Genomic DNA, 23,928 nt, shown 5'->3' with positions numbered 1-23,928 from the left:
TGCAGCCCTTTAGAGCCAGGGACCTCTGAAATGCCTCCCTGCCCTGGTGGAGCTTCCTGCAAGCAGCTCCCATCACTAGGTGACCCCTTGGCCTCTGCAACGGGTGAGGTGCTGGTCCCACTTACCCTTCTGGAGTCCTGCTGCCCTCTGGCTGGGCGCTGTTCACAGTGGTTGCGTATGGAGTGGAGGAAAGCTTGTTGCACTGGTCTCTGAATCAAGGCAGAGCTGGAGGCTGGCCACTTTCTGAGCCTGAATCTTGAAAGCTCTCATGACACCTGGGGCTCACCCCTTTCTCCTGTGGGATGAGCTGCCTTGCTGGGGAGAACCTGCCTTTGGTTTCTAGGGGTAGTTGTGGGCACCATGGTAACAACAGTGAGATTCCAAGGGCTTCCTGTTCCGGATTCTGGTGTTAGCTCAGCTTGAGGCTTCAGGCTGTCTGCTGAGGGGAGATGGACTGTCCTAAAACAGACGGTTGGTGGCAGCTCCTCAGAGACCAATGGGTGCCACGTGTACCCTCCAGCCTCCCTCTGGAGGCAGCATTGCTGTGCTTGTTGCTCAGGGGACTGTTTCAACATCTTCATAGCCCCTGGGCCACCCTCTGAGATTCAAACCCTTCCACTGGAAACCCTCAAGGTCCTATCCAGCCCTGTCATTTGGGGCACGCTGTTTCTGTATCCAGAAATATCTTGACAAAACAGTATTTCAATAAAAATCACATTTTACATTAGTGAAACTACCCCCAAGGAGTCACGGATTAATGGGTGATGTTTAATGTTGTCTTTAAGAACTGCTTAAAAGTCAAGGATGTGAGCAAGACTTTTCATACCAGGGGCCAGGGTAGAAGGCAAAATCATGCCCAGTCATGTTCCCTGGGAACCATGGACTAGGAAAAATCTGGACCATCGCCCCAGAAGCCATAGAGAACCGTAGTCACAGGACAGGAAGCGGAAGTCAGTTGGGCATCGTACGAGGCCTGAGACCGGCTTCCCCCTGAGCTTCAGTCACAGCCTTCCCCGAGGAGTCGGGTGAGGTCTAAAGGAGAGCAGGAAGGCAGATGCTCTTCTGTCTGTAACTGTGTTCCAGGAAACATGAACCACCGAGCACACTGGAGGCACCTCTGACTTTGCTCAACTTCCAGCCTCTGGGTTCTGCCTCCGTCCCCTTTGCAGGGCAGATGGTTCTATGGAGGGGGTCTGTGAGTGGCTTTGCCAGCCCAAGAGCCTGACACCATTTTTTAGAACATGCTAAAAAAAAAAATCTCTAGTGGATATATAGCCCTGCTTTACATACACATGAGCTTTGCATGTGGGCCCTTGCCTTCTCACGTATGTGCACATGTATATTTGTATGTGTGTCCTTGTGGTCATGGACCTGGTGAGTGTACCTGGCTCCTGTGTACATGTTTAGAATTTCATTCATATTTGTGTCCGGGAGCATCTTTAGTTGCTTGAATAGCTCCCGGGAGTGCATTTTTTTTCTTGGATTGGGAGACTGGGGGTTCAGGAAGAGAGGGTTCGTGGTGGCTCACGCTGACCCTGTCAGCTGCTGCTCAGTAGTGTGTGCTTTGTGGATGGAATCCTCTGCGAACCAACTGCCCTGAGGAGGAAACGGAGTCAGAACCTGGAGGGCGGGGTGGAGGAGGCAGGCAAACTCAGATTCCTAGAATGAGAAGCGCAACTTTGAGGTGGGTCCCAAAATCTCCTCAACCCAGTATGTTAGGGGAGGTCAGGGAGGGGTGCTCAGTGGGAGAACTTGGTGGCAGAAAACGCAGGTTGAGGGCTCTGACTCGGTTTCACAGAGGGGAGAGTTAGGCACCCAGCCCAGGGTCTCTCCACACTCCTGGAGCACAGCCAGGCTGAAAGCAGGCTACAAGAGGACGCCACGGGGCTCAGAGGGGCCAGAGCAGAGCCTAGTCTGCTGCCAGGATGTGGGCCTCCTCTCCACTCGGGAAGCAAAGCACTGTTGGATTTTTTTTTTTTTTTTTTAAATAAATTCAACACACAGAGGAGACAAATTCAGAGGCAGGAGAACGTGGAGGGAAAGGAACTGAGACAAGAGCTCACTCTAGCTCTAGACAGGCTGGTACTCAGTGTGTAGCTCAGAAGGCCTAGGCTTGCAGCAATTCCCCTGTTCCTACCTCCCAAGTACTGGATGGCTTATAGGGATGGCTCACCATGCCTGGCTGCCAAGATATTTTGACAATAAAAGTAATTTGGATTCCATGGCCAAAACCAGCCCTCATTGACACTGCACCAATGTTTGTGTGTGTGCGCACACGTTCCCCCCACACTCCTGTGTGTTGCTGGTAAATGGGACACTGTGTTTCCTGATGTGGGAGGAAGTGATGGGTAGTGTAACCAGCCACTCTGGCAGACATTGGCGTCTCAAAGCACAAGACTTGCAACCCACCTGCCACGTTCCTTCGCAGGGGAATGAGTTCTGCACCCTCCTCTAGAGCTTTCCCCTCCTCCCCAGCATCACAGCACACAGTCTGCTCTCTGACCTTGAGTCTGTGGTGCCGCTTCCCTCCTGGCCCAGCGCCAACACTCAGCAGAAACACTGCCCCCTCCACTACTTCTTTCCCTTTACCCCAAGCCTTCCAGCACTGGCTGGCTTTGTCAACTTGACACAGTCAGAGTCATCAGGGAGGAAGGAGCCTCAGGGAGGAAATGCCTCCATGAGACGCAGCTGCATTTTTCTCATTTAGTGATCAGTGAGAGAGGGCCCAGACCATGGTGGGTGGGGCCAGCCTTGGGCTGGCAGTTCTGGGTTCTATGAGAAAGCTGAGCAAGTCTTGGAAAGCAAGCCAGCAAGCAGCACCTCTCCACAGCTCTGCCTCCAGGATCCTGCCCTCTTTGAGTCTTGTCCTGACTTCCTTCAGTGATGAACAGTCCTGTGGCAGTGCTAGCCAAGTAAACCCTTTCCTCCCCAGCCTGCTCTTTTCTCATGATGTTTTGTCACAACAATAAGAACCCTAAGACATTTCTCCCCTTTATATCTTCTCTGGAACGGAGGGCTTTATGCCTTAAGGCATTTGAAATACAAGAACCCTAAACCCTCCTGTCATCACACCTACCTACCTGCTGGGTAGCCCTTCTGGAGCCACTGGCTAAGAGAAAGTCCCAAAGCGCCTCCTAGTGGCCACACTGGGGAAAGGTCCCAGGGTGCCACAAACCCTACTTAACCTGAGCCCAACCTTTGGCTTTGGCTGTGTTGATCCCTTTCTGCAGCAATTAAACTCACCGGCTCAAGGCCTTCAGCTCACCCCTAGAATCCTCAGCATGTATGCTCCAGGAGGCTGAGCTGTAAGGCAAAGGCAAAGACAAATGCACATAAATGAAAATAGCTCTAGCCACTCTTGCTGAAAGTTCTGCTTGGTGTCATCTGCCTGCTGGACTCTGCCTGTGGAAGGAAAAAAGGAAAGCGGGATGCAAGCCCACCATTCCTGCTTCAGGCGAATGTCCAGGCAGCTGCTCTCTGTCTCACCTGGCCTGTACTGGATCCAGGAGGGTTGGTGAGAATGAGGAGTGCCACAGCACCTGCTGTGCTGCAGAGACATGGGTGAGCAAGTTCCTACAGAGAGCATGGCCACTCCTCTGATGGAGAGGCTGTGTGCGCACACTCAGGCAAAGAAACATCTCCAGAAATGTGTTGTGAGGCCATAGAATCACTATTGAGGGATGAACACACACACACACACACACACACACACACAGCACCTAAAACTAAAATGGGGAGAGGGAAGTATAGCCCAGTCAAAACAATAAATGAACCTCTGACCATAAAGATCAATGCATTATCGCAAAAGAAATAAAAAAGAATCTCTTTAGAGCAGGTCGTGGGGTGCATGCCTGTACTCCCAATACTGGGAAGTAGAGGCAGGAGTTCAAGGCAATCCCGGTTATATGTGGAGTTTGAGTCTAGTCTATCCTATCACAAACAAGCAAGCAAGTAAAACAAGCACACAGAAGCCCAATATGCCTCAAGAGCACAGATGCCTGGAGCTGTGGAACAGCCTGTAATACCAGAAGACAGGCTGAGGCAGGGGAGGGGTGCATAAGTTCCCTCTAGGAAGCAAAGAAGGAAGACGGCAATGGCCATCTTTGCTCCAATCCTCTCCTTCGGAGGTCTGTCTCAGTCTCTCCTGTGTTATCTTGACACGGAACCGCAGAGTTTGAAAGGAGAAGACAGGTGAATGCAAACACACGTTGCTCAGTCCCTCAGTAAGGCAGACAGCGGCGGAGCCAACACAGCTGTTCCCCGTAGCCGCTCATTGGCAGCGCAGCATCTGTATCCAGCTATGCCAGAAGAGAGGTGAGCAAGCGCAGAGCAGGCCCGAAGCCAGGCCGAGGCAGCTGGGTGGCAGATAGCAGTCAAGGAGTTGGCCCACATGCCCCATAGGGTCCAGGAGAGCAGTTACGTATGAGTACTGTCCTAGTTAAGGTGATAACACCAAAAGCAAAGCAAGTTGAGGAGAAAAGGGTCTTTTTGGCTTACATTTCCACATCACAGTCCCTCACTGAAGAAAGTCAGGGCAGGAACTCAAACAGGACAGGAATCCGGAGGCAGGAGCTGGTACAAAGACCTTCAAGGCTTGCTTCCATGGCTTGCTCAGCCTGCTTTCTTATAGAACAGGACCACTAGCCCAGGGATGGCCCCACCCACGATAGGCTGGCACCTCCCCCATCAATCACTAATTAAGAAAATACAGACTGGCCTGCTGCCAGGTCTTACGGAGACACTTTCTTAATTGAAGTTCCCTCCTCTCAGATGATTTTGCTTGTGTCAAGTTGACCTAAAACTAACCAGCACAGGTACTAACACTGAAAGGCTTCCAAGCAATAAACTTCCTAAACTTTAAAATGTGTAATACTGGGTCCAGTCTCCAGTACTGTATAGAACAGGTGGTACATCCAGCACTTGGCAGGTAGGGGCAAGAAGAGCAGAAGTTCAAGGTCACCCTAAGCTACATAAAGAATCTGAGGCTATATAAGATGCGAAAGAAAAAGAAAGAAAAAAAAAGAAAGAAGGAAAGGAAAGGAAAGGAAAGGAAAGGAAAGGAAAGAAAAGAAAAGAAAAGAAAAGAAAAGAAAAGAAAAGAAAAGAAAAGAAAAGAAAAGAAAAGAAAAGTCACCTCAAGGTGGCTTCTTGGCTGTTAGAGAGAAAGAACAGGGCAGACCCTGAAACCCTGGAGCTGGCTTGGACCCCATATGGCCTTGGCCATAAATAATGTCACAGGACATCAGCATCGGACAGGCTACCTGGATTGTGCAAATCAAAAAGAACCAAAACCACTCTGTACGCACATCAGAAACAGACAAACTTGAACCTGATTTGAACCACAGCGAGGATCAAGTGCCTCAGTCTTCTAAGGTGCTTCAGTCTTCTGCCTCCTTCCTATGCCTTTTGGAACTTTAAGATCCCCCGAGCTTCCCCTAGTGGACTTGCTGCTGCACCTCGCCCACAGTGATCCGGCTCAACTCCACCCAGTGTTCCTAGGGTTCGGCTAGAGCAAGGGCTTCTTGTTACCTGACCCATGTATGTGGGCATATAAGTGGAACACAAACCAGACATTCACCAGTAACAAATCACGAAAAAGTTTACTGTGAACGAGTGTTTGGTAGACATAGTTTATCTACCATTTATTAAAGATGGAGCAAAATTGCGCACGAATGAGAAAGTATGCTTATATATTTTCACAAAAGAATGAGATTGTGGTTGAATATTTGATACTGCAGGATACAGAGTATCTTTAATGTTTTCCAGAGTTGGTGAATATTTAGATTTTATAATCATCGATGCTAAGAACATGCCTTCACATGAACACACAGTACAAAATGACAAACAGCCATTGAAGATATTGGTGGAAATTCTGTCCTAATCCAATGCAAAACCTATCTAGTGGGACTTCAAAAAGCCCAGGTTAGCAACTTAGCTTTCATTTAAAATCATGCATCCTAATAACACAACCTCCCAAGTGCTAATTGGACACCAGAATTCTGAAGAATGATGGCAGGAAACACTAAAAGCCATTTGTTTTCCATAATGAAGCCATCAGAGCAGAAAACGTTGAATCCACGGTAAGAACTCTGCTGTTTAAAACACGTGACAGCCTCTGACGGAAGCTGTGGTGTTCAGGAAGTGTTGTTGGCATTGTATGGTGTGACAGCCCGCACTGTACAAACAGCTCACACTGTGTGTTCACAACCCAGGCTGCAGTGAATGTGTAACAAAACATCCAGCGATACCTTGGACTCATCATGCATTCTATTTTTACCTACCTTTTTGGGTATTGCAGATTCAGAAATCTTTTACTATCTCCAAATTTTTCTCAATCCCCACAACCAGTTATACAAACCATTTGGTATTATGACCCAGTTTAAGAACCTGGGGTCTGGTGGATTAGCAAGAAAGAGCACTTGCTGCTCTTGCAGAGGACCAGCGTTTGGTTCCTGGTACCCACATGGTAGCTCACAATCATCTGCATGGCAGCAGGAAGGCATAATACTGGAGAGGTGGCGGAGAGTTCTCCTCTAGATTAGCAGACAGCAGGAAGAGAGTGCCACACTGGGCCTGGCTTGATTATCTGAGATGTCAAAGCCTGCCCCCAGTGACTCATTTCCTCCAACAAAGTTAACTCTCCTAGCAACAGCCTCCAGAAAATATCACAGAATAAATACTCGATAGAAAATAGAGACAATCTCCCTGGCAATAATTAATGAAGATCAGTTGGGAAAATTCTCAACATTCCAGATGTAGTTTAGAAGAATGGCAATTGTGATTATGTAGAAGGTCACTTCGCCCCAATGGGTTTTTAGCCAATCCTGTAACATCAAGGCATGAAACCCCCTGCTTGCGGTTTTTCCCTTTAAAAACCCTGCTCTCAGGGCTTGGGGTCCCACTTCTCTACTGCTGCATCAGTGAGACTTGGGTCCTAAGTTCGATCTCTCTGGTAATAAAGCTGTCTTGCTTTTGCATCGAGTTGTCTCCTGGTAGCCTCTGAGGGTCCTGTGATCCTGGCATAACAGCATCTTTGTCAAAGACTCTACCAGCAGGGTATTGAAGCAAATGCTGGGTTTCATAGCCAAACTTTCGGCAGAGTGCATGGAATCTTATGAAAGAAGGGGGAGACAGAAAGACTTGGAGAGGACAGAAGCTCCACAAGGAGAGCAACAGAACCAAAAAATCTGGGCACAGGGGTCCTTTCTGAGACTGATACTCCAACCAAGGACCATTTGTAGAGATAACCTAGAACCCCTGCACAGATGTAGCCCATGGCAGTTCAGTGTCCAAGTGGGTTCCATAGTAATGGGAACAGGGACTGTCTCTGACATGAACTGATTGGCCTGCTCTTTGATCACCTCCCCGTGAGTGGGGTGGGGGGGGAGAGCAGCCTTAGCAGGCCACAGAGGAAGACAATGCAGCCACTCCTGATGAGACCTGATAGACTAAGATCAGAAGGAAGGGGAGGAGGACCTCCCCTATCAGTGGACTGGGGGAGGGGCATGGGTGGAGAAGGGGAAAGGAGGTGGGATTGGGAGGGGAGGAGGGAAGGGAGCTACATAGGGGATACAAAGTGAATAAATTGTAATTAATAAAAATAAAAATTTTAGAAAATAAAAAGCTACAAAAAAGAAAAAAGAAATATTTTAAAAGCAGCATAGTGAAAAAAATAGTTAAATATTTTATATGCCAAGAAAAAGACATAAATAAAAACATCTGTAGTCTCTTTGTTTTCGGGATTAAGATGTTATCCTTACATATTTATTAATAATCTTTTTAGAAATATGTTTTTCTTTTTCTGAGACAGTTTCTCTGTGTAGCCTTGGCTGTCCCGGACTTGCTTTCTAGACCAGGCTGGCCTTGAACTCATAGTGATCCACCTGCTTCTGCTTCCCTGAGTGCTGGGATTATAGGTGTGTACCACCACACGCAGCAAAAAGGTGTTTTTGTTTTGTTTTGTTTTGTTTGTTTGTTTTTTAAGTGGCAAAAATAAAAAGAGAAAGCAGTAGAGGCGAGGACCCTGGAAAGGAAGGGATGTAGCCTGGGTGAGTGAGGCCTCCTGGGCCAGAGGTACCAGGTGGACAGTGGGTGCTGGGCATGGAGAGGGAGGCAGTTCCCTTTCCTGGGCGTCCACACAGGTACCTCTCTGGTCAGGATGACAGTGGGGCCAGAGCTCTGGAGCTCACATCCAGAGGAAACGAAGCAAGACCTCTCAGGGATGCAAAGATGTGGCCCATCAACACCGAGCCGCTGGTGCTAGTGGGCTTTTACAGCCTGATAACCCACCGGTGTTTGAGCACCATGCCCCACTTGGTAGAAAGAGAGAACTGACTCCAGCGAGTCATCTGTGCATGTGCACACCACAGCACGCACCCAAAAGTTGTCCTCTCACCCCCACTCACACCTGAACACAAGCTATGATGAAAAAAATTAAATACCCGCGCACACCCTGATCCCTGCTCCTGTGAACACGGCTGTACCAGAAAAACAGCCTTTGAGGATGGCATTGTGGCTTTGCAGTAGGCTCTAAGGCCAATAACAGTATTCTTACACAGGGAAAGAATGGATGTGGTGGCTTCTTGGGAGGCTGAGGCAGGAGGATTATGAAATCAAGGGCTATCAGGACTACAGAGTGAGTCCAGGGCCAGTTTGAGCAGCCCTGTCTCAAAACCAGAAAACACAAAGAGGCCTGGAGATAAAAGCTCAGCCAGCTGTGAGAGCCTCTACCACAAGGGTGCCTCTGAGACAGAAATACAAACCGGCGAGAAGGTCACGTGAGCTGAGAGACAGGGATGAGTGTTGCCGAGGATATGGGAAGCTGGGAGAGAGGGGTGGAACATATTCTCCTTTAGGGCCCCAACCTCACTGGTGACACTCTGATGTTGAACATCTGCAGTCCTCCGCTGCTGTTTGTGGCAATTTGTGACAGTAACCCCCCAAACTCCAGAAAAACCTTCTACCTCCTCCTCATCTCCCCACTTCATCCTTTACCCTAGGTCCCCTCGATGGTCAACAGGTTGCAGGTCACACCTGCTGGTCAGGGCATCAGGGAGCCGGGCTGCGGTCATGTTGCTAAGTGTCTAATTTCCTGACTCCCACCAGGCCGTTTTATAACCACTTAAGGATGAACAGGCAGGGTTCCAGGCACCGAGGGGTGAGACAGAAAAGAGGGACAGCTTGCTACTTCCTTCACACAATAATAAAAGGAAATAGATTTTTGCCTCCTAAGGGCCAAGGCTTTGTAAAAACGAAATCTAAGCTAATCCAATATCTCCACTTAATTATTTAAGTCTGAGTCAATATTTCTCATTTGCTTCCTCTTTCAAACCCAGACACGATAATGAAGGAAATACTATTTAAATCAATAGATAAGGGGCCCAGACAAAGGGACAGAGACCAAACCTGATATGATTTAATGAAGGCAAGAGAGAAGTTGGCCATTCCCAGAAAATAACTCACAGCCACACTCACTGCCAAGACTCAAAGAAAAAAATTTATTTACAATAGAGAATTTTATCTGAAACATGCATTTAAAAAAAAAACAAACAAACAAACCAGCAAATGTGGATCAATTGTACACTCTTTAAGGCAAGAGTCCCTATGCAGGCTGTATACGTTCATGTCACATCAGATGCTGCTCACCAAAGGGCAAAGCCAAGGTCAGCAGCTCGTGTTTTTGTTAGAGAATCTGACAATCTCCCTGATGCAGGAACTCCGAGGTCAACTTGCTAGGATTTATACTAGAAAATGCAGACGGACAGCGAGGGATCCTGGCAGGTCTCGGCACTGCATAACCGTCACAGCAACCTGGCTTGGAAAGGGGACACAGTAGTGCACACGGAACTGAAGAGAACCTGTCCACGGAGCCGGAAGGACAACAGTGTGCCGACGGACGTATTGCACGCAACGGCCAAGTCCAAGCACTTGGTTCAGAGTTAGCTTTTCCCCATTTTGGCAATCAGCTCGTCACAGATCTTGGTGAGTTCTTCTATCTCTTTATTCTGAAAAGGGAAGACAAGAGAGGTGTTCTTGGTGTTTGGAATCAAACCAGTCATTGGGCTCGTGCAATGGCTCCATCAGCAAAGCACGTGGTGTTGCAAGGAACAGTGTTCAATCCCCAGAATGATACATCCTTTTTTTCCTTTTCCTTTCTTTCTTCCTGCAAGGCCAGCACAGGAGAGGAAGACAGAGGAGGCTCCTTGGCCAGCGTGGCCTGCTTATCAAGCTCTAGGCCAGTGACTGACCTTGTCTCAAAAAGTAACTGCAAAAACCAAGGACGTAAGAAGAGACCACGAGGGAGGGGTTAGAGAGGGGAATAGCAGGATACAGAGGTCTCTCAGAGGCTGAAGCTAAGTCTCTATTGCTGAAGACACCACTCATTTTGGACCCAGGTGCTGGGGAGATTTGAGGTGATCTACCTTGAAAGCCTTCTGCTGGCCTAGCTCATAGCACCAGAAAGCGCTACCCAAGAGGGAGAGAAGAGATGGGTAGCTGTGATCAGGATGTAATAAGTGAGAGAAGAGTAAAAATAAAAAGAAAGTGTTGTGCAAGCCACCAGGGGCGGGACACAGTCAGTGGTTCTATCCCACTGCGATACCCATGAATCACAACGACCAGCTTACCAAGATGTCATAGTGGCACTCATATCCTGATGGTAACCAACAGCTCTCTAACTGGACTTATGATCTGCTCAATAGGAGGAAAATCATGCCTGGTACTAGAAACCTACCCACCTACCCTGGTTAAGATACAGACCTTAGAGAGAACCTACGACCAGCACTTTATTAAACCAGCATAATTCCTAACTGCATTCTAAAACTTACCCATGTGATGGCAAATGTATCTCTCAGCCGAAGAAGCTTCCCTTTGTGGCAAATGGAGACCATTACAGAAAAGCACATCTGCTCATAATACAGAGGCCAACAGACTGCGAGAAGCCCACCCCAGTGATATATCTATAACACAACTCCTGCAACCTAATGCTCAGGGGACATCACAGAATAGAGGGTGGAAAGATCCCAAGAGTCAGAGGAACAGGAAGTCCGTTACATAATTGTCTCTCCTAGAAATGACATGTGAGCTACACCCAGGATATCTCAACAAGATGTACGACTAAACAAGACTCACACAATAACAGTACCAGCTAGACGCTTTAACAGGAAAGGTGAAACCTCAACGGGCCTGGCCCACCCTTAGACAAACACCTACGGGCAACTATCTACTGCCAGAGTTAGCTTCTCCCAGGACCGAGGGCCCTAACTGGTTACCCAAAATACAGTGGTTAGCTCGGAAACCATATGTGCAACAAGCAACAAAAATACACACACACACACACACACACACCAAAAAGAAAAGAAAAAGAAAGGAATCCAGGTGTGGTGGCGCACGCTTTTAATCCCAGCCCTTGCCAAGCAGAGGTGGGTGGCTCTCTGAGTTTGAGACCAGCCTGATCTACATGGTGAATTCCAGGCCACCAGTCAGTCAGGAACAACTCTGTCTCCTGGAGACAGAGTCCACCAGTCTCTCTGTCTTCCCTGAAGCTTTCTATGTAATTAGAGGAAATAACTGGAGGCAAAGTTTCCATCCTAGCTGTGGCTGGGTGAGCTTGGACGAGCTGCAGAGCCACTCTGAAGCTCAGCTTCCTTAGCTTTAAAATGTAGGTGAGAATGGATTAAGGTACAAGGTGTGAAGAAGTGTAGATGTAAAGACGCGGTGAGTAGACCGCAGCAGAGAACCACCTCACCAAGCTGTTGTCCTTGAGCTAAGCTCTGCCGTGGCCTTCCTGGTCCGGATGGTGTAGAGAAACCCTAACATTATTCAGAAGAAGCCCAGGAGGTGGCGCAGTGAATACAGGCACCAAGGCAGAGAGACAGGCAACTTCACAGGGTGCCTCTTCCTCCTCTCAGGAAGAAGCTATCCTTTGCCCATCTCTGAAGCCCAGTCAAAGGCACACAGGTAGCACAGATAACTGGGCGGCAGTTCTCATCCTGTAATAATGGGACCCAGCTGGGAGACATCGGCAGATGCGGCTCAGATGCCGTGTACACTTCCATCTATTTTTCCTTTGAGATGCTGAGGAAAGATGGCTCCCATCAACCCCCTTCCTAGAACTTCCTGCAACATGTCCCAGCTCAGCCTACGGCTGTCCCTGGCTTAGGACTCCAGCACCCCACATCACAGTGCCCACACAGGGGCAGAACCTGAGCTGTCCTGGGGGGAAAGCACGGTCTCCCAGCAGCCTGGCCATGGCCCACCTCCTGCCCACAGTGCACTCTGAGGCTTCACCCAGCAGGTGCTAAAAGCCCTGACCGGTAATCTTAGTTCTTCCCACCACCACTACTGCCCCCTGCTGGCCATGAACGCTAATCTTCATCTTGTTGTGAATAACATGCCAATCACCAAGCTAAAGCCATCCTGGACCCTGGGGCCTCCCTCAGTTCTCACGCTAGTCTTCTAAAGGAAGCCATTGTTATCCCATTTTTTTCAGTGAGGAAAGTGAGGCTTGGACATAAGACTATACAGCCAGCCACACAGGAACAGATGTGTCCAGCCTAGAACACAAATTCAAGTTGCCTTTCAACTACATGGCTTTGTTCTCATACCCACTAAATTTCACGTGCAGCAACTCATGGTGGAAGTATCACAGACCCACCAGAGACCAGTACGCAGAGGGTGAGCTAAAACCCAGCACCATCAGCCACGGCTGGGCAGGCTGCCCCACTGTAAAGCCCAGCATCTTCACGTGGACCTGCCCTGGTGAACGCATCTCTGAGTCTCTTTAAGACAAGCCTTGTTTGTTACTGGCCATTTGCTATCCTCCAGGGCCGAACACCATGATGAGGTCATTCCCCAGGAAGCTTGGTTTGAAATGCAGTGTTTGCAGGTACATTTTGATCTCTGCTATTATCCAAAACCATGCAACTCAACTTGTTTGCATCTATGTGTTTTAATCTACCAGAAAACTCGGCCATCACCTCCGTCTGCAGTTCTGATTGGGCCAAGGGTCTTGGAGATATCAGTCCTGGCCCCTGCTTCAGGAAACGAACACTGTGTGGCAATGTAAACACATCTCTATATAGTGGGAACATTGACAACTTCCCAGACACACAGGATGACTAGGGAATGAAGTCTCTATTTTAAGGGAACATTCCATTTCTATAAAAATATACACAGACTCAACAGCAACCCCATAATGAGGCTGGGTAATTATCAATGAGCGCACAAATACTTGGGTTTGCAGCTGTGTATCTTGTCTCTATGGTGACCGCTATATACAATCTGCAGAGGCCAAGAATCACTGGCGGCTGCAGTAGCTGGCCTGTGGCACTGGTCTAGCCTTTTGACCGGCCAGCCTTGTTTACCCTTGTTTATCTTCAGAGGACTAGGCTAAATATGGTTTCCCAGGGTTTCTTTGGAAGCAGAGTGGGGTAGGGTGAGTATAACACTTGACATCAAGGGAATTCTCTCATCTGAAATTTTTTTCAGGGCTAAAGGGGAGCAAGGACACGAGATGGAGAGTGAGGTTCACCCATCTGATGGGTGGCGTGTGGGAGCAGCTGACCTGCTTTGTTGCCAGGCTCTCTCTGACAGCACCTAGCAGGAGAGCCAGCACACGCCAGGGCAAAGGTTACTGATACTCAGCCTAGAAATCCACCCCCGTGCATGCTTCTGGGATGACAGAGGCCTTCACCCAGACATCCAGGGAAACAGTGCATACAGTAGGCTAAGGACCACGCTGGAAGGCAGGAAACCTAGGAACAGGCTATGTGACCTCAGGAGGTCCACCCACTGACCATATATCCGGCAGCCAGCTGAACGTGCCTGGCCCTGCCACTGTCCACCCTCTGTCAGGTGGATTTTTCCATCCACTCTCCAGAAAGAATGATAGTTGAAAAGGTTCAAAGACAATGTCATTAGTGTTTAACATATATTTGACAAATGATGTTGCAGAGGAATGAAAAATGGAAAAAAAAAAAACAAACCAAAAAAACCAAAACCACCATACAAGATGCCACTCCAGGATAACCAGAAAGAAAACAAAACAGAACTGGATCTAACATGGCTATGGCCATGAGGCATGGAAGCTGCTCTGGCTTTGCTCTGGAGCTCCCCTCGCAGCCTCCCAGCCTCCATCACTAGATGGACTGGGAAGAGCCACAGAGTGGCCCGACAGCCACGGGCGCCCGACCGTCTTACCTTCTGCTCCAGCGTCCTCTCTAGAGCGTCCACTCGCAGCTGCTCCTTCCGAAGGCTAGCCTGGTAAGCTGCTTGCTCCTGCTGGGCCTTGCCTCGAACCTGGGCAATCTCCGCATTCGCTCTGTTGGAAGGGAGATGGCTCTGGACCCAGCTCTATCAACTAGAGCCTGTACATAGGAACCCTAAGAACCCCGACCCTGTTGTGATATGAAAGGGCTTTGGGTATCCCCAACATAATAACATAATCCTTTGCTTATCTCAGTGGGTGGTGGCTGAGTGTGATCTTGGCCCAAGTCATAAAGATTAGCCACCCTTTGCAAGGCAATGTCACAGTGCTGCTGGAGCTCCTGGCCTGAGTGAGTGGTGACTTACCTGTCCAGTTTCTCTTCTGCGTGCACCTTCAGGGCCTGGTACCTCTGTTCCTCTTTCTTCACTCGGGATAGGTACTCCTGAGCGCACTTCTTCAGAACCTCTTCATTCTGGCATGACAGGGTCACAAAAGCAAACACTGAGGGGCACAGCAGAACACCCCAAACAGCCAAACCTGACTCTCTAGACTCTCACTCCCAACTCTGGGGGAGGTGATTTTCCCCCAAAACTGCTATTGCTGAGACCCCACCTGGACTCAGGCTCTGCAGACACACCTTGCGGAAGCCTTCCAGGACCTCCTTCATCTTCTCGTATCTCCTGAAGAGGTCAGCCAGAGACTTCTCCACGGAGTTCAGGTCAGCCAGGGCTTGCTCCTTCTCCAGGACCAGCTGTTGTACAGTTTGGAGAGAGACGGATTTCTCTCTCTGTTCGTCCTCTGGCGGGAGAGATGGGAGTCAGACAATGGAGCACATTCAATCCAAACTAGGTCTACTGCAGCTGGCCTAGGCCGTGGGTGCAACTCCAGTGTCTCCTTGGAATGAACCCATGAGCCTTCCCCTCCTGGATGCTTCCAAAGAGACAGAACTCACCGACCTGACACCACAGACCCAGGGACATGACATTTCATGTGTGGGAAAGGTCAATCTTTAACCTGATCGATGCAGCCCTTACAGATTTCTACTGGAGACCCCGTGGGTCTACTTTTCCTTCTCTAAGCAGATCCATACTACATCAGAAAGAAAAAAATACTACAGATATTTTCTGGGAAGATGAGATTAAAGGATGCTGTGGACAGGGCCCTAGGGGTGATTCTTCCAAAATGCTATCAAGACAGACTGCACTCACTGAGAGAAAAAGGTTTCTTTATCCCTAAAACATCCCTGAAATTCTGTTCACAACAACACTGGCTTCTTGGCTGCAGAAAGTACCACACTCGAGGCAAACTGAGACAGTATCTGCAAAGTTCATTTTCAGTCAGGCAGCGTTTGGGCTCAGTTCAGAATACTGGTACTAGCCTGAGCAACAGCTCTGCTCTGGCCCATCTTTCTGCCATCCCATACTGACCACAGATATCTCTGTGCTACAGGACAAACGGTCTCCGACATGAATACAGCTTCCAACATGTGCACCCGGGTGGCGATAGTGTAGGCCAGAAACCCTTCACTTTCCTGGTGACAGCTGACCTACTGACACCCCCTGGCTCTCATCCCCAGCGCCAAGAGCTCTCGGGGGAAAGCCAGCGGCCCGGCAGATCTCTGTCACTCCCATGTCACCTGGGAGGGTGCTACCTGTTGCTTAGAGCTGGCTGCTATGAGGGAAAGCATATCTGGAACTGTTAACAGTGACAGCGGTGGTAGCTGCCAGCCTCCACTGCAAACGAGGCTACCTCACTCTGCTCAGAGTCTGCCCACAAAGACCTCTACTTACCTGTACTGAGAATAAAACCCAAGCTGCGGCCCTGCTCACACCCTGACAACACCACTACCACAGACAGCTCCTCCCCAGCACTCAGGAGACCTTGGAAACTCCCAAGACTCCCCCATCCACCTGTCTCTAATTCCTCCTCATTTCCTTTCCTTTTGTGATGTGAAGGAACATGGTTGGGCGTGCATGTGTGGCTGGGCCAGTTGCAGATTCCGGTTCTGTTACAGTCCAACTTTCCCTACTTCAGGCTTGGAACCCAGGGCTTCCCGCTGCCACACTGCCTCTGCGACAGCAATTTTGTTGGCTGATCAGACTGAGAAATGAAGGGGTCAGCACAGTATACATTGGTTGTACCTGTGAGCGCATCTTCAGGATATTTAGACCATGAGGACCTTGTGGACTCCTTCGTAATATGATGGTGTCACTGAGAGGTGGCAGCAAGTAGGAGGTAGGGACTGGCTGGCTGAAGTAGGTCACTGGGGCCAAGTCCTTGCCCTAGCTTCTTCCTGTATCTCTTTTCTCTGCTTCCTATCTGTCAAATTGTAAACTGTATGCCCTTAACTACCACAATGGACAGATTATTCTGAAACTGTTGGGCAAATAGCAAACTCTCCCTTTCAGCTGAGCCTGTCAGGTGTTGGGGGAAAGTAACGACAAAGGTGACTAGGCCTCTCTCCTCAGGGGCTGACTGTGGGTCTGTCTGGTTCAGTGCTCTACTCTGGACACACAAAAACCTCCACACAGGTGGTGCTGCCCCATGACCCATGCAGCGCAACCAACAAGGGTGGCCCCGCAAAGCTTTCTTGTTGCCTCCTCACAGAAGGCGAAAGAGGGTCCGAACAGCAGAGTTGTTTGTTCTCTGAGGGAGCAGCATAGGCCAGGCTCAAACCCGAAGACAGAAAGCAGAGCTGTGACCAAATCCTTCCCAAGCCTCCTGCAATGATGGACCTGAACAAATCCCACTAGGAACAGCAAGAGATTTTGATCTGGGTTGTTTTCCCTTTTGTTTTCTGATAGACCACCATCTTAATGTGTTTTAAGTTTAGTATATTATTGCTGTGTGGCATGGGGGGCGGTGTGTGTGACAGCCTGAATTTCAGCTCCAAGCCTGACAGAAACATGTTAAAGAGCCCTGAAATTTTGGGGTCCCAAGGCCTTGTATAGATATCAAGATGGCTGTCAGATGGACGCATGCACTGAAGCTGGCTAGAGGGCCACTCAGACAGACAGGAGTTCGTCCTGCTTTTTGACTCGGCAGGTTGGGTTGGATGAAAATCTGCAGAAGCAACAAGCTCCCTGAGGATCAGATGTAGCGGGCCTGGGGCCTTGCCTGGAAAACCACGGGCCTAGGAAGATGCCTCATGTCCCTAAAAACTGCCTCTTGGATCCCAGGGTTCTTAGCATTTTCAGCAGCAGCAAGAAGCCACCCAGGGCAGTCTGACAGACCAGCTTGGAATCCCAACTCCAATGCTTCTCTGCTGGGTGATCTTGGGCAAGGTTTTCACACTCACCAGAACCAGGGGATGCCTGTGTTTCTAGGCCATAGCATCTGAGATGTTAAAAGAGAAGGAATACAAAGCTCCTGACACCCAAGGACAACCTGGAATCTAACCTGTTATCACCAGCATCACTGCCCACAGGAGCTCTTAACACTATCCGTGACTTGGTGGGACAGGGTGTCGCACTGTCATGACTCATGAAAGCTCTGCTTTTTAAATACACAGGACTTTTAAATACAAGTTCTTAAAAGAGAAGGTATTTGGAAGTTTTATTAGTTGCCATTACCCAAACTTGAGCCATTTCCTTTATTCCCAGCATGCCATACAATGTACATTCTGGGCTGATTTGTGGTCACGTATACATTTCACTAGACAGACTGAAGGAGCCATTTATCAAACAGAGCCCATCTGATTTCCTGCATCTAAGATGTCGTCTGGCCTCAGCTTTCCTTTTGTCACCTTTAAAAATAGAATCACCCAGTTCCCAGGAGAGCCAGGCAATGGCAACACAGCACAAATCTCCTTATACGTGACCAATAAAGTTAGGCTCTTAAAGTCAGGAAACCAGCCTTAGCCCAAAGACACGACACGCCAGACTCGCAACCCTGATTGGGTTTTCTGGCATTTGCAGGCAAACCACTATTAAATTGAATGGGGAATGCAGCAAGCACACAAAAGCAAAAATAATCAAGGCAGAAAGACAAAACACAAAGGGTTGCGATGGGGTAGGGTGTCAGATGATGTGGGGGTCGGGAGCATTTACTTACCAGGTTTGCCTGTTTGTTTTGCAAGCAAAGGGCAAGAAGCAACAGAAAAACGGAAGCAAAACAGATAATCAGGGCAGTTGTTAGAAAAGCAGAAACAAACAAACAAAAAAAATCGCAACAGTCTGCAATGCAGAAAGCACAGAGGTTCCTTTTTGTCCTATATTCCAAGGAGCCAGTGCTAAGGTTTAATAAGGCACACTTTCTTCAGAGCAGCTGGGGAGAGGGGGTGATGAGGCGTGGAGCATGGGTCAGATGAACCAGAGTCTATCCACTCCAAGACACACGACCCAGTGGCCAAACTCAGACTCCTTCCCAGCATGGCGGATCACCCCCGGCCGGGCAGAGGAGGCCTACGGAGACACTGGGGAGCGCGCAGCAAACTCCTGTGGGTATCTTCGCGCTACAGCTACAAGTACAGCCACGATGGCCCCGACAAGGAACTCACTATTGTGGGAGGAACCGGCTCTGACCCCTGTTGTTCAAGCCCCGCCCAGTTCCACTCCCGGCTCCCCACAGCGTGGGCCTGGGCACTCCCCATCAGGACACGTACCGATCATCTGTGCGATGGTCTTCTCATATTCAGCCACGATTTTCCTGAAAGAAAGGCAAAGGCCCGCTGAACTACAGTCAGGGCGGTGTTAAAGCTCCGCCCTGCAGCTGGACCCTGTAACCAGTAGGCAACAGGACAACCCGGCTGCTTAGTGTTGGGCTCACACCCTTGTATTCAGGCTTGACAGGTTCCTTCTCCTGGCTTCTCCCTCAGTCCAGCACTGTTCAAACCTCTGACACCCCACTGTCTACTACGTGAAAGAACAGGCTAGACCTTCCACCTAATGGCTGAAGCCTTCAACACCCACGTCGCATTGCTTTCACAGGCTTACCACCTTCTAGCCAGCTGGTGGACATGGTGGCTCAACATGAACAGACGATTTCCTCCTCGGTCTCGGCTTTCTCATTCCAAGTGTTGTCCGGGTTGCTTCTTTACTTCCTCCCTCTATTTCTACCACTCAGAATCTGTCTCTCAAGGTCTAAATCAAATGTTTTCTTCTCCAGGAAGCCTTTCTTGATTTCTCTTGGAGTTCCCTCACATTCTCTCTGTACCTTCTCCCAAAGCCTCAGACAGCACAAGCTATAGAAGACACTACTTGGGTTGGGGGCGCCTCAGCACGAACCACCACAAAGCCACAGACCAGGGCTGCCAGGCAGCCAGAGGGCTGAGCTCCACTAACCTCATTTCCATCACTTCCCGCCTGCTCTCTTCATATTTGTCCCTCCACTCCGAGACTTCTCTCTCCTTGGAGATAACCTAGCGACAGGGAGACAAGAAAGGTAGATTCCCAAATGAGTGCCTTCAGTTCTGACCAAATCCAGGATGCCTCGTACACACGGAATGAAAACTTCTCACACAAAACCATCCAGAGAATCCTCCAAGAGGGAAAAAAATCAAGTGCCTTTTCTATAGCATGTGCCAGGCCTGTTAGCATGGTAACAAGGCAGATGAGAACCCGTGGTGTGCCGTCCATCTAGCCTGCAGTGTTCAGAGGGCAGTCTCTCTCCAAAGACACCAGCTTCGGGGTAAATAATTACTGACAACTGGCAGACTTGGATCCTCTTCCTGGGGTCAAGACCGTGGCCCTTCCAGATGCGGCAGGTCTCCTACCTCTGCTCTGGCAACTTGGAGCGCAGAGTCCAGGTCTGGCTGCGGGAAGAGAAGCCCCGGGGGCTTCTCCACCTCAGTGGGCCCGATGCGGGAGTACAAGGCAGTTTTGGAGATGGAGACGTCTGGGGGGTGAGCAGCTTCCCTCTGTGGCACGTGTTTTCATCAAGGAAAGAGAGAGAGAGACAGAGAACAGTTACTGTTAAAGGCGCGACGGACGTGTGGCCCTGGAGACTGCATTCACCCGCTCGGCTGCATGGGGTGGAAACAAACACCGAGAGGATGAGAAAACGTAAAGACTCATGGATGGGGTGGCGCCAGGTCCAGGCGATGGAAAGCCTTCATGTTACACATGTGCAGGCACACAAAGGGGCTGATGAGATGGCAGCCCCTGTAACTAGGAAGCCTGTGGGCCCGGCGTGTCTGCGGCCTGCTTATCACCGCTATTTATCAGGCACCAGGCCAACGGGGCACTGTAAGCAAAGAGCAGTCATCATTCTGTTGGCCCCGCTTAAAAATAAAGCCTTGCTGAGGACTGATACCGAAAGCTGGCCTACATGGCCTAGTTTTGGATAGCTGAAAATCAGATCATTTTGTACAACTGACTGCTTTTAAATTTGGTTGTGCTCACACAGGTCAGTTTAAAAGGATGTGATTTGCACAGCATTTGAAGCCTACCATTGTCAACCCTGTCAGTCCTGCCTGGATCTGAGACTATCTTGTCATCTTGCCTGCTATATAAAGAAGAGGAAGAGGAACGCTGGGGTTGATGACAGCACCTATCCACATTCCCGGATGAAGCCTGCAACAAGTGCTGTGACGTTCTTCCCCACCCAACGTAACAACAGTTTGCAGCTTCATCTCGTTCTGTAGGGTTTACTGGCCTCAGGGAGGTGAGGAGGGGCACATGGTCGTTCTCCAATTACACAGCACATTAAGCAACTTGCAACACACTTGAACCCGGTGTTAGGAGCACTGTCAACCAGCATGGCCAGACTCGTCAGCCTGCTTCCACGGCAACAGAAGCATCCAATCAGCTGCTCTCAGTCCTATGCATTAACTGCACGGTGCTGTCGTGGCTGCCAAGGAAGCTTCCATCCAAGTCAGAGCACTAGTCTACGCTGCGGGTGACGGTGGCCTGATGGGCAGAGCGGGGCCGCCCACCCTCGGAAGACTGGGGGAACAAACTGAGCACTGAACAGAACCCCTCCCCCCAGTTTTACAGAAAGAGGAGAGGAGACAGGAGGGTGAGGACCAAGAAATGCGGAGGTAGCATGAACGCTTCTGTGGTTGTGGGAAGGGGTGGAGCTTAAAGCCCAAGAGCAGCATGTTTATAACCACAGGGATAGCCAGCCGTCCATCACCTCACTGTAGTATCGGGGTCCTAAGGGCCTAAAGAAGGGAAGCACTTAGAGAATGCAGGTAGGAGGGCAATGGATGGGACTGGAGGTGACAGCTTAGGACCGTTATCTTCGTTAGTGTTTACATGCAGGGTGTGCACAACGGTTTAGTTGTCCTGGAAGAGAACTGCTGTGGCCTGTACCTCACTGTCCCTGCCCACCCTCAGGACTGTGGGCTCACCCTCAAGTGGCACTCTCGGATCACCTGAATCTCACTGTCCATGCCCGCCCTGAAATCCCTGGGCCCGCTTTCAAGTGAGCCACATGATCAACCATCAGAGCCAGGAGCACACAGACACGGTCAGCTACAGCATGGACCCCACCCAGTCCACGTCAGAGGGGGTGCCCTGAATGTCTTTCTCGGCTTCTAGTCCTCACAAGGTCTCTGTTTCCAGGACATCTGCCTAGAGCACAAGCTACCCAACCCCTGGCAGCAGGTGGCTGGATCCCTGGAGAGAAAAGGCGCCCCCGGGTGGCAGGGCAGAGGCTCTGCATGAAGGGCTTACCTCTGCTGTGAGGCAACAGTTTACGGTGCTGCTTCTCTGAGGGAAACATCTCCGTAGTAACAGGATTATAGCCGGGATGTCACCACTCGACAGTTGTCGTGAGAAAAGCTCACAGACACAAAATTATGAAGACAATTTAAAAAGGAAGAACACACAAGCAAACCCTATTCTGTTCACGTTTAAATGTGCTCCTTAAAAGGGGAGTGGGGTTGGGGCTGAAGGTGCCTCAGTGGTAAAGAGCACTGGCTGCTCCTCCAGAGGACTCATTTTCAATTCCCAGCACCCGTATTGACACTCTCTTCTGGCTGCTATGGGCATCAGGCACACACATATATATACACAGGCATGCCGGTAAAACAACCAAGCACATAAAGTAAATTTTAAAAATTAAAAAAAAAAAAAAAAGCAAATAAAATTTCAAAATGACTAGGCTGTTGGAGCTGTTAAACTTGGTCTGGTACTTCTGAAGACAGACACAGGATGTGAGAGGTTGGGTCTCAAAGTTTTTCCAAATGAGATTCAGCTCTGCCTCAAAGTAAAACAGCTACTTGCAGCGCGAAAGAAAAAAAATTTAATAATGAAAATGAACTTCTTATCACGCAGGGCAGGAGCTAAATATGACCAATGAACACATTAGAGATTGTGAATCTGCCTGCTTGTCCTTTGTAAAACAAGGAAGGGATGAAAAAATAAACACAGATTTCCAAATGGATGAAAAGGAGTCAGGCCCTACGGTATCACCCTTTACCCACAGCCATTTGGCATTTTCAGCCAGGGAACAAATAGTTTCAGGACTATTCAGGACTTAATCCCCTGATTCCTACAGTTATCTTCATGACAATGAACTTCAAGATTCAAACCTTGGTTCTTTCTTTCGGCCATGAACGTTTTCAAGTGAAATTAAAAGGTTTGTCCCTCACTAATATTTTAACATCGGTTATTTCTAAACCCAGCTTTATTTCACAATCCTAGGCTTGCTCCTTCACTCAAGCCAAAAGGCCTCCAGAACCCTATTTACTAAAATGTGAAATGGGTCTCAATTCCAAAGGCACAGATCTTTGCTGCCACCTTCCACCCTCTACTTGTTTATTATGTGCTGGAAACTGTTAAGTCCCTCAGGCCACTGTCTTCCTCTCAGATCCCTGGGCTATGAGGCTCCTGCTGGCCTTAAGATAGGAATCCAGTCATGAACTCGGGTCCATAGTTCTCCTTGTGGCCTTACTGTATTGCTAGGCCTTGGGGGATGGGGACAGGACATCACGATCATGGCAGATCAGTGTCCCCAGGGCAGTCAGAGGCAAACTCAGACTGAGGCTTGGGGAGCCATAAGGTGAGGCCAGCGACCAGAAAAACCAAGCTAAGCCTCAGGGCCTCATGTGGTATCTGGGCATGTGGCAGCATCAAGGCAGGAGAAGGACCCTGGCCAGATGCTCCACATCCAAATCTAACAGCAGACAGTTCCCAAGCCCAGGGATGAAAGCCCAGGTGAGGCACTTGGCCCCATACCTTGGTCCCACTCCATGAAGGCATCATCACCAGACATCAACCAGCTGTGCCTGCCCACCATCAAGACTCAGCCTCCCAGCCTGTAAAATACAGGCTGCAACCACAGATTCCAAAGCTGGAGAGCAAGCAAGGCCACTAACCAGTCCTCCGCCACTCCCCTTCAGGCTGCTGTTCTTGTGGCTTCCAGGGATGTGCCTCAACTGCAGACTAAGCATCAAATGGTGGAGGCAGGGGGCCACTGCTGTGAGAGGCTCACGAGAGCCCAGTATGAATGGTGCTGGTTTCCTGTCCATAATGCACACTGGCGCTGCATTGCTTGACAATACACAAACATTCAACCCCTGGCCCCATTCTTGCTTCAGCTCATGTCAACTCTAGGCACCTGCTCATCTAAGCCAGGTCTTTCTGAGGTAATTACACACAGGATTCCCTCTGTGTGAAAAGTGTTCCCAACCAAAAGTTTACATATGATCACATATGATCAGCTGCTCGAACACATCTTTCCATCTTTCATCATCACTCTGGCTTCCCCTTATCAACGAAGGCCAACAGGTCCAGAGATCAAAATCAATTTGTCATGCATGTAGAATTTTGCCAACA

The 23,928-nt window shown here is 49.4% G+C and overlaps 1 protein-coding gene across 6 annotated transcripts in view; it reads right to left on the bottom strand.

Moving 5' to 3' along the window:
• Positions 1-9,474: 9,474 nt before the first annotated feature.
• The window catches only part of Tacc2 (transforming acidic coiled-coil containing protein 2), a 181,457-nt gene continuing 167,003 nt past the window's right edge, over positions 9,475-23,928 (bottom strand). For all 6 annotated transcript variants that reach the window (XM_060381092.1, XM_060381074.1, XM_060381076.1 and 3 more), the window contains 7 exons: positions 19,920-20,063; positions 19,489-19,565; positions 18,810-18,853; positions 14,844-15,004; positions 14,572-14,678; positions 14,200-14,320; positions 9,475-10,004 (listed from right to left, as the gene is read on the bottom strand). In XM_060381092.1, the coding sequence (XP_060237075.1) occupies positions 9,939-10,004; positions 14,200-14,320; positions 14,572-14,678; positions 14,844-15,004; positions 18,810-18,853; positions 19,489-19,565; positions 19,920-20,063 (720 nt within the window). In that variant the 3' untranslated portion in view covers positions 9,475-9,938. The remainder of the gene's footprint in view (positions 10,005-14,199; positions 14,321-14,571; positions 14,679-14,843; positions 15,005-18,809; positions 18,854-19,488; positions 19,566-19,919; positions 20,064-23,928) is intronic.

This window comes from Meriones unguiculatus, chromosome 1 (assembly GCF_030254825.1).
Source record: "Meriones unguiculatus strain TT.TT164.6M chromosome 1, Bangor_MerUng_6.1, whole genome shotgun sequence".
In the NCBI taxonomy this organism is placed as follows: domain Eukaryota; kingdom Metazoa; phylum Chordata; class Mammalia; order Rodentia; family Muridae; genus Meriones; species Meriones unguiculatus.
Note: the sequence above shows the minus strand (reverse complement) of the source record. Positions and strands in the feature narration are given on the sequence as shown.